General features: G+C 35.0%; 1 protein-coding gene across 1 annotated transcript; it reads right to left on the bottom strand.

Moving 5' to 3' along the window:
- Positions 1-256: 256 nt before the first annotated feature.
- On the bottom strand, positions 257-5,879 carry LOC110689724 (MDIS1-interacting receptor like kinase 2-like). The gene is made up of 3 exons (XM_021866506.1): positions 5,180-5,879; positions 1,162-4,363; positions 257-1,006 (listed from the first exon to the last, which is right to left on the bottom strand). The coding sequence occupies exons 2-3, from the start codon at positions 4,031-4,033 to the stop codon at positions 642-644; spliced, it is 3,237 nt and encodes a 1,078-aa protein (XP_021722198.1). The 5' UTR covers positions 4,034-4,363; positions 5,180-5,879; the 3' UTR covers positions 257-641.
- Between the last annotated feature and the right edge of the window lie 4,373 nt (positions 5,880-10,252).

The following is a 10,252-nucleotide window of genomic DNA, read 5'->3' on the forward strand; positions in this document are numbered from 1 at the left end:
AACAAGTTGAAGGTTGAAATTGCATATTATGGAGAGGTTAGCAGAATCCCAGGCTACAAAGTTAGCACTTAGCAGGGCCTGAACCAAATAAAATATCAGCGATTTGTGGCGACAGGAGATTGAAAGAAGAGTCAGAATGACAAATGAACTTAGATCAATTGCCTCTTTAAAGGATCTAGCTACTGTAGCTAAAAGTTGGGGTCTTTAAACAGCTAACTAGTCTCTGCAACTTTTGCCTTTGGCATATTGAGAAAAATGAAAAATCAAGAGCACTCGAGAAGCATATTTACTTAATCTTGCAAAGTATCTAGAACTGCAGTAATTCTTAAATTATCACATCAAACTACCAAAGCATCACCTTTACCTTGGCAAAACTATTGAATTCACACAGTAGACAATGCTGCATCATTGCATAGTTTATGTTCTTTCAGCAGAACACCCTTTAATTCCTAACATTACAAAAGGAAAGCAATTAACATTCATGAATCAGAAAGTAAAAACACTGAAACAATAATCCAAATTAATCTATTAACATGATATTTTCCATAGCTTCCAGGAGAATCAGCTCAATTGGATCAGGTGTTACTTTAGCTGAGCTACATCAGAAAAGACCAGAGGCCAATTTGTTCATTTCTTTTCTGTCAATAACTCTGAGGAGAATTCATCTTGCTGAGGGATAATTTTTCAAAAGGCTTGGAGAGGTAATTGTGTTTTTGAGCTGATAGTTCTTGAGCAACATAACGCATAGTGGGCCGTGAGTCTGGTTCTGAACTCGCGCATAACAGAGCTAATGTGAATACAATCACCACTTCCTCTGCTAAACGTGTTGTAGGTGGTGATAGTCGTTGGTCCAAAATGTCTTTCAGTAGCATATCAGGCCTGCTATCTGAAGATGATAAAGAAGAAAGCAAGTCTCCTGGATGCTTCCCCATCAAAACTTCCAATGCCACAACTCCATAGCTATAAACATCACACTTTTCTGTCACTCTCGTTGTCAGAGCCAGCTCTGCCAATTACGAACAAATAAAAGAAAAATTACCTTATTTTGAGTGCTGGGAGGGAAAAAATCAAACAAAATACTAATTATGAAGACAGAAAGCATGATGAACTACAACAAATCGTGTCTACAACTAGGATTATAAAGACGAGGATCAGACGTACCAGGGGCCATATAGCCATAAGCTCCAGCAATTGAAGTCCAGTAAGATGTATCTGATTTAAGAAGCTTTGCGGTACCAAAATCTGATAACCGAGGCTCAAATTCATTATCAATTAAGACATTATTTAAGGATATGTCACGGTGAACAATGGAAGGGGTACAATCATGGTGCAAGTAAGAGACTGCATGTGCCAACCCTCGCACAATACTCACTCTTCTTTCCCAGCCTAATTTCACTTTGTCTTGTGCATCATACAACACTTCCCTCAAATTACCCCTTTCAATGTAGTCATATACCAAGTACATGGATCGTCCTTTGGAACAATACCCGTACAATTTGATGATATTCCGATGCCTAACCTGTGTCAATGCCTTGATCTCATTCATGAAACTCTGTCGACTTGTTGATGAGATGTCGCTAAATTCTTCCATGTGGAGCCTCTTAACAGCAACTATGTGACCTGATGGCAAAGATGCCTTATATACATTACCAAAACCTCCTTTCCCAATGCAGTAAAACTCATTGAAATCATCAGTCGCCTTTTGAATATCTGCAAATGTAAATCTTTCTTCAGTCTCCCAAATCAAAGATTCGGATTCTTCAACCTCCAAAACTCTACTCTCTGCACCATGATTGTTATTATTCTGGCAACGCAGTAAATAAGCAATACCTACCCCAAGAAACAAAAGAGAAACAGCTGGTACGACAACTGCAATTATAATCTTTATATGAGTATCAAGATTACCACAAGGGGATAGTCCTGTTGCATTTCCACAAAGGCCAGGATTTCCCACATATATTCCTTTTTGAAAAAATTCATCCCTAGGAACTGAACCTGATAAACTGTTGTAGGAAAGATCAAAGGACTTAAGACTATACATGTTTGATAATGAGTGTGGGATACCACCGGTAAGATGATTGTGAGAGAGATTAAATTTTGTCAAGGTTTTGAGCTTATCAAGGTTTTGAGGAATTTGACCAGAGAAAGAGTTACTACTAAGATCCAGAAGGTACTGAAGTTCATTCAAGTTGCAGAGTTCGATTGGTATATTTCCGTGCAAGTCATTGTGACTCAGGTTTAAGCTCAATAATCGTACGCAATTTCCAAGCTCAATAGGGATTTCTCCAGACACATTGTTTGCTGATAAATCTAGATACTGAAGAGACTTCAATTTTCCTAAGGTTCGTGGAATATGCCCTATCAACTGATTACTGCTCAAGTTAAGGTTGTACAGCTTGCTTAAATTACCAAGTTCATCTGGAATTGTCCCACTTAAATGATTTGAGCCAAGAGTCAGAACACCCAACCGTGATAGTTTCCCAAGCTCAGTTGGTATTCCCCCTGAAAGTTTGTTTCCCTCCAACCGAAGATCTGTCAGATTCTTACATTCTCCCCACTTGGGAGAAATCTTGCCAACGAATTGGTTGTCATTCATGCTAATATAATAGAGATCCGGATGAATTCCAAATGCATCAGATATACTCCCGTTGAACTCATTTTCTTCCAACCGGACTCTAGTTAATTTTGAGCAATTCCTCAAGCAATCCGGAAGGTCACCAGTAAAACTATTATTATTAGCTGTCAAGTACTCCAGCTGAAAACCATTACATAAGCCAGGAGGAAGATTCCCTGATAAATTGTTATTTGTAAAGCTAACAGCAGTAAGGGAAAGAAAATCCTCACCAAATTTTGGCGGGACTTTCCCAACCAAGTTATTTTGGGCGACAGAGAATTCTTTTAGGTTCCGAAGATTAGACAGGGTACCTGGCAACTCCCCTTGCAGCTGATTGTTATTGAGATTAAGAATAGTTAATGAGGTTAGGTTTCCAATCTCTGGTGGGATTGTTCCAGTAAGTTGGTTGTTGAAAAGGCTAAGGGCAGAAAGATTGCTTAGGTTTCCAATGGTTGGAGGGATTGGACCTGAAAGTTTGTTTGTTGAGAAGTCCAGCTTGAGCAAGACTTCCAGGTTTCCTATCTCTGACGGTATGGAACCGCTGAAACTGTTTTGGTAGAGAAGAAGATACTTTAGCTTTGTCAGTTGACCTATTATTGGAGGGATAATCCCACTAAAATTATTTCTATAAAGTTGCAAGGAAGTCAACTTTGTCCAGTTGGTCAAAAAATATGGGGGGATTTCACCATACATGTCATTTACAAACAGCTCAATCTTTGATATATTTTTGAGATTTGTCAAGGACAATGGTATCTCCCCACTAAGTGAATTATTAGAAAGAAGCAGCTCAGTAAGGTTAGTACATGACCCAAGTTTGGAAGGAATTGTAGAATTCAATCTATTTGAATTAAGATAAAGGGTTTCAAGGTTTTTAAGGTTTCCTATAGAAGATGGAATTCCCCCAGTGAGTAAATTTTGGTTTAGGTGCAGAACTTTGAGGCTAGAAATGGACCCAATGCTATCAGGAATTGAACCATTAAGCTGGTTAATGCTCAGTTCAATGTGATACAGATTGGAGAGCTCAGAAATCTTAGGTGATATTGGTCCTGTGAATAAGTTATTACTAAGGTTAATGTATTTAAGTTTAGGAAGACTGCTGTAAAACAATGCTGGTATCGATCCACTGAATTTATTATTTGCCAAAGAAAGTTCAGTCAAGTTCCTGCACCTTAAAATAAATCTTGGAAACTCTCCATTTAATTCATTCAACAACAATTGTAAGGTTGATAACATAGGCATGGTATTGAACATAGACCAGTCAGGGCTTGTAAGCTTATTTCTACCCAAGTATAGGAGCCTTAGCTTCCCCAACTTACTGAGATGGACAGGAATTTTATTGCCTATACTGTTATTATACAGGACAAGAGAGTCAAGTTGAGACAACTGACCTATTTCCGGTGGAATAAACCCATCAAACATGTTGTTTCCAAGGTCCAACTTAATAAGCTTGGAGAGCTTACCAATGCTTGGTGGGATTTGGCCTTTCAGACTGTTTTTTGCAAGAATGAATCTTGTAATATTGGGAAATGCACTGAAATTGAAGCTGGTGAGGGTGCCGGCGAGGCCTCTGTTAGATAAGACAATGCGGGTGATGGATGCAAGGTTGTTGCAAAAAATGCCAGTCCAATTGCATGGGTTTGGATTATCGGAAACATTCCATGATGTGAGATTAGACGACTCAGGCAAGGAATTTTTCCAGCTGAGAAGTGCTTGTGCTTCTGTAAGAGTTGCTGCTGATATCGAAGTGATCTGCATTAAAAGCAGAAGACAGGTGAGAATCCGGTAAAACATAAGAATAAGATAACGCGGAGCAGGAGATTTATCAGATTTTTCCATGGCTCAATATTCCAAGGACTACTTCTAAGAACTATCAGAGGATTTCCTGCCCTAAAATACAAAGCTTTGTGCGACCAACTTCTTAGAATTCAATCAATTCATTCACACTCATTTGAATGGTTAATACATCTGATTCAGTGGCGGGCACATTAGAAATACTAATTACGCGTTGTCATTCATATTCATGGAATAATCATGGTAGCCTCAAATTTTGCTAGCAAAACATGTGAAATAACAGTAGAATAAACCAACTGCCACAACTTGATCAACTAGTAGCACAAACAATTTGCGATAATTTGTTATTATAATCCTTTTCTGTTCATCTTAGATGAGAACAACTACTCAACATTATCTTAAATTTATAATTTAGAAAAACACAGGATTTAGTTGAGATGCATAATGCTTAGAACAATTCAACTTAGAAACATTCTGCACTGATACTGAGTCAAATTCCTAACAGTTAAATAATACAAAACTTCAGCATTCCAAGTACTTTAATTACGTCGAAAATGATACCAAGATGTTGAAATGGATGCCAAAACATGAAAATCAATACTTGGTACTTAGTTCCATGAATAAGAAGCAAATTCAACCACTACGACGACTTCGTGCAATTGCAGTGTAGTCTTGTAAATTTGTGCAATTGTACCAAGCAGTTTATATTATTTCTTGCATATTTATAAAAAACCAAGTAAGGGGAAGATTATTATACATCCATTTGAGGCTTACCTGATCATTGTTCTCTTGGGCATTTTGACAAACACCTTATGAGCATGGAGTATTGATGACTTCTACAGCCAAATAAAAGGGTGAAGCAGTTTGACCAAGTGATTGATTGACTTGTATACTTTAATCTAAAGATTTGAATAGTAGTTAAGTTAGTTAATATTATGAGATGGTCCAAGAGGATGACATATGAGATTTGTTATTGTGGTGAGGTAGTGACGTAGTTACCGTTTTTACTTGGGGGTGAACACTCATGAAGTCATGAGATTTGATTTTAGGTTTTTAGTCCAACCACTGAGACTTGCCATAAGGGTCGATTGATATAAGAACTCACGTTAGTTGTGTATATACTCGAATTGCATAATAGAGAGTACTAGAGTAGTTATCAACTTCTCACATTAAAATATACCTCTACTCTGGTTTAAAAAATAAAAATAAAAAATAAAAAAAAATAAAAAAAAAACCTCTACTCTAACTCTCACTCTATGTACGACTGTACTGGGTTGTTTGCCCCACTTGATTTTTCACGATTTTTAAAATACATACTTTCTCCGTTTTAGTAATATTGTAACAATTAGACTTTTGCATTATTCATCATGCTTGTTTGATTACAAATTATGATTTATACGTAAAGTAAAATATAGTCGTGTTGGGTCTTGTTAGATTTATCTCGTAATTTTCACAATATGAATTTCTTTTTATAATTTTTTCTCTTATATAATTATACATATTTAACAGATAAATTGTGCTTTATGATGCGTAATTTCATCCACGTTGCAATATTTGTAAAACAGAGGAAGTATATGCCTATATTATTTATCTTATACATTAATGGGAATTTAACTTATAGAAGTAGAAATGCATATTAGAATTAGTACACCACTAATGGACTAGAAGAGAAAGTGATTGGTATGTTTGTATACAAAAATTAAGATAAAATATGTGTCATGGGATTGGACTATACTCCATAATAATTTTTTCAGTATAAACTTGTAATTATACGAAGTATATTGATTAGAGTTTAAGGATTTAGAGGGGTATCATAAGATAACTATTAGATTATGGGAAAACTCCTCAATATGGAGTGTGTACTATTGATCAATATATATAGAGTTTTACAACACTAGTCCTAATCACGTTAGGAAACCTAATACGATAAGGATACAAACTATATACAAAAATTATCGTAATCTACGACAAATATTATTATGACTATAATATCTACCACTCCCCCGCATTCATAGCTGGAGGAAGTCGTATGCTAAGACTGGATCTGAAATCCAAAAATAAGTCTCGAGGAAGGCCTTTCGTGAAAATGTCTGCAAACTGATACCTGGAAGGAACATGTAGAACCCAAACTTGTACCTAAGCAACCTTTTTTCGAACAAAATAAATATCCATCTCCACATGTTTGGTGTGTTGGTGTGTTGAACCAGGTTACTAGAAAAATAGATAGCACTGACATTATCACAATATACTATAGTAGCCTATCGAAGAGGACAATGTAACTCAAGTAAAAGATTACGAAGCCAACAAGCCTCAGAGACAACATTTGCGATGCGTCGATATTATGCTTCTGCACTCGATTTAGATAGAGTAGGTTGACGCTTAGATGACCAAGAAACGGGGTTGTCCCCAAGAAAGCAGCAATAACCCGGTGTGGAACGACAGGTGTCGGGACAACCTTCCCAGTCGACGTCAGTGTAAGTAATCAAACAATGAGAAGCAGACGGATATAAATGTAAACCATGATCAATGGTACCCTGAACATAGCGTAGAATGTGTTTCAAAGCATCATAATGAGATTTTCGGGGATCATGCATAAAAAGACACATATGTTGCACCGCATAGGTAATATCCGGCCTAGTGAAAGTAAGATACTAGAGAGCACCTGCTAAACTGCGACACAAAGTAGGATCCCGAAAAGGTGGTCCTGCATTTGCACTAAGTTTAGACTTACTATTAACTGGAGTGGTTGCAGGCTTACAAGAGCCCATGCCTGCACGTTCTAAAATCTCCTGTGTATACTTTTGCCGAGAAAGTAATATATAAGAAAGAGTACGGATCACCGCAATCCCCAAAAAATAACTCAGAGGGCCCAAATCAGACATAGGGAAATCGGTTTGCAACTGAGATATGATTCTCTCACGCAACCTGTTAGAATAGGTAGCTAATACAATATCATTAACATATAGAAGCAAATATGCTATATCATCACTCTGCTGGAAAGTAAAAACAGAGTTGTCACTTTTGGTAATGACAAAACCCAATTTGATCAGAAAGTTCGCAAAGCGCTAGGTCTGGCGGTTCGGTTTGACCTCGGTTTGAGTCGGTTTCGGTTTGGAGCGGTTCGGATTGAAACGGTTTAGTTTAGCTGGCGGGTCGGTTTGGTTCGGTTTGGGTTAGTCACAGCTCGGTTTGGTTTCGGTTTATTTCTTTGCAGTTTAAATTCGGTTTGGGTCATAAGCGGGTCGGTTTATAAACGATTTGGATTATGTCGGTTCGGTTTGATACGGGTCGGTTTAGGGGGCGGGTTTACCCGGGTCAATGTCAGTTCGGTTTACAAACGGTTTGGATCAAGCCGGTTTGGTTTGAAATGGGTCGGTTTAGGGGCAGGTTTACCCGGGTCAATATTGGTTCGGTTTATAAACGGTGCGAATCATGTCGGTTCAGTTTGAAATGGGCCGGTTTAGTGGAGGGTTTACACAGTTCAATTGGTTCGGTTTATGAACGGTTTGGATCATGTCGGTTCGGTTTATAAGCGGTTTGGGTCATGAATTCATGATTGTTTTAAAGATCGCGTCATGACCATGATTTAATGAGTTGATACTTATAATACGATAAATCGATAATTAAGAATGTACAAGTATTCAATTAGATTGATCAACAAGTGTTTTAAACTTTTAAGTTTTAATAATCAGATATGTAAATATGTTTATCGATTGTAGTACATACCAATAATTCAATGAGGCAATGATACTTATGATAGTATGATAATGATACCAACCGTACATTCGTACGATATGATATACATAATAATTAATCTATAATTACATATACATTAACAATATCGTATTGAATCAATTTCCATTTCCAAACATTGCATTTCTTATAAATTATAACTTACACGAGATTAAATGGATTCGTTATTTAGTTTGTTACTTTATTTAGATTACTAACTCAAACAACTTAATAAGTTAAATGGACGAAATCACGAAATCACTAATTAAAGTGGTGATGAAATCATTATGCAATACTAATGTACGAATAGTCAAATATACAACGGTTAGATTGAATGCCCATGAAAAACAATGGTTAGATTTTCATTACTTTATTAGTTATTAGTATTATTACTTATTAAGTTATTATTAGTTTATTATATATACTGATATACAGTCATAGACTCACAAATATATATAATATACATATAGAGATGTCAGATATTGATGTGCATTAACTCATTAAGTCATTAACTATGTCGTATTGAATCAATTTCAATTTTGAAACATTTGCGTTTCTTACAATTTATAACTTATAAGTAATAAACTAATAATAATAATAATAGTAGTAATAATAATAATAATAATAATAATAATAATAATAATAATAATGATAAATAATAATAATAATAATAGTAATAATAATAATAATTATAATAATAGTAGTAGTAAACTAGTAATAATAATAATATTAACAAATAATTATACTAACAATAATAATAATAATAATAATCCCTCAAAATAATAATAATAATAAATAATTAAAAAAAACGGTCAAAAAGACCTAGAAAAGCACAAAGAAAAATCTAGACCGTTAGATCTAGATGAAATGATGAATATTCTGGAATCTACAAAAAAAAAAAAAAAAAAAAAAAATGAACGGTTAGATGTTGAGATTGAATATGGACGGTTAGATCAACTGAACAAGTAAAACCTAAACCTAGAATCTCAAGCCCACTCTATCAGCCATTCATCCGTTTTACTCACTCTTCTATTCTCAATCTGTCTTAGTTTCTCTCTCTAACTTCTCAGTTTCTCACTCTTTCGTTCTGAAATTCTCAAGAATCTTAAGCTCAACTTCTCAACTTTTAAAAATCCTAATTAGGGTTTTTGTTTTCGTTTCATTTGTGTTTTGGATCTACATTTCTGATTTCTCGCTTTACATTCTCATTTTTTTGTTTTTTCAAATCTTCCTCTCCTTCAATTTGAAGGCTTCAAGCCGTCAAAAGTTCAAAACTCAAGGTAATTTTTTGTTAATTTTTGTTGTTTTCGTTTGATTTTTTTCGTTTTTGTTTCGGTTTGTTTATTTAGGGTTTTTGTTTTTGTTTCATTTTTGTTTTGGATCTAAGTTCTGATTTCAGACTTTTTCATTCTCATTTTTTTTTTCAAATCTTCCTCTCCTTCAAGCCGTCAAACCTCAAGGTAATTTTTTGTTAATTTTTGTTGTTTTCGTTTTGATTTTTTTCGTTTTCGTTTCGGTTTTTTACTTTTTTTATTTAGGGTTTTTGTTTTCGTTTCATTTTTGTTTTGGATCTAAAGTTCTGATTTCTGACTTTTCCATTCTCGTTTTTTTTTTTTTCAATTCTTCCTCTCCTTCAAGCCGTCAAACCTCAAGGTAATTTTTTTGTTAATTTTTTCGATTTTTTCGTTTTCGTTTCGGTTTTTTTTTTATTTCAAGTTCTGATAATCTACATTCTTGATTTTTTCTTTTGATCTCCAGTTCAGGCAGTTCTCCATCTTCAAATCTCCTTCAAGCCGTCAAAGGTAATTACTTTTTCCTTTTCGTTTTTTTTTTAATACAGTTTTTTCTGTTTTTGTATTTGATTATTGTTGTTGTTCTTGCTTGAATATAGTCGAAATATGCCTAAAATCTGTTGTTGATTGTATTTTTGTTTTTTACGGGAAAATGGTAGATTTGTGCTGTTTTGTTGTTTATTATGCTCGATTTAAAAGTAATGATGATGGGTTGTTCAGATTATGTGATTATTATTGTTGGAATACATGCATTGTTTATTTATTGGGATTTTAGCTTTATATTTTTAAGCCAAGGATTGTTGTCCTAATCTTGGTTGATTTC

This window comes from Chenopodium quinoa, unplaced genomic scaffold (genome assembly GCF_001683475.1).
Source record: "Chenopodium quinoa cultivar QQ74 unplaced genomic scaffold, ASM168347v1, whole genome shotgun sequence".
Lineage (NCBI taxonomy): Eukaryota > Viridiplantae > Streptophyta > Magnoliopsida > Caryophyllales > Amaranthaceae > Chenopodium > Chenopodium quinoa.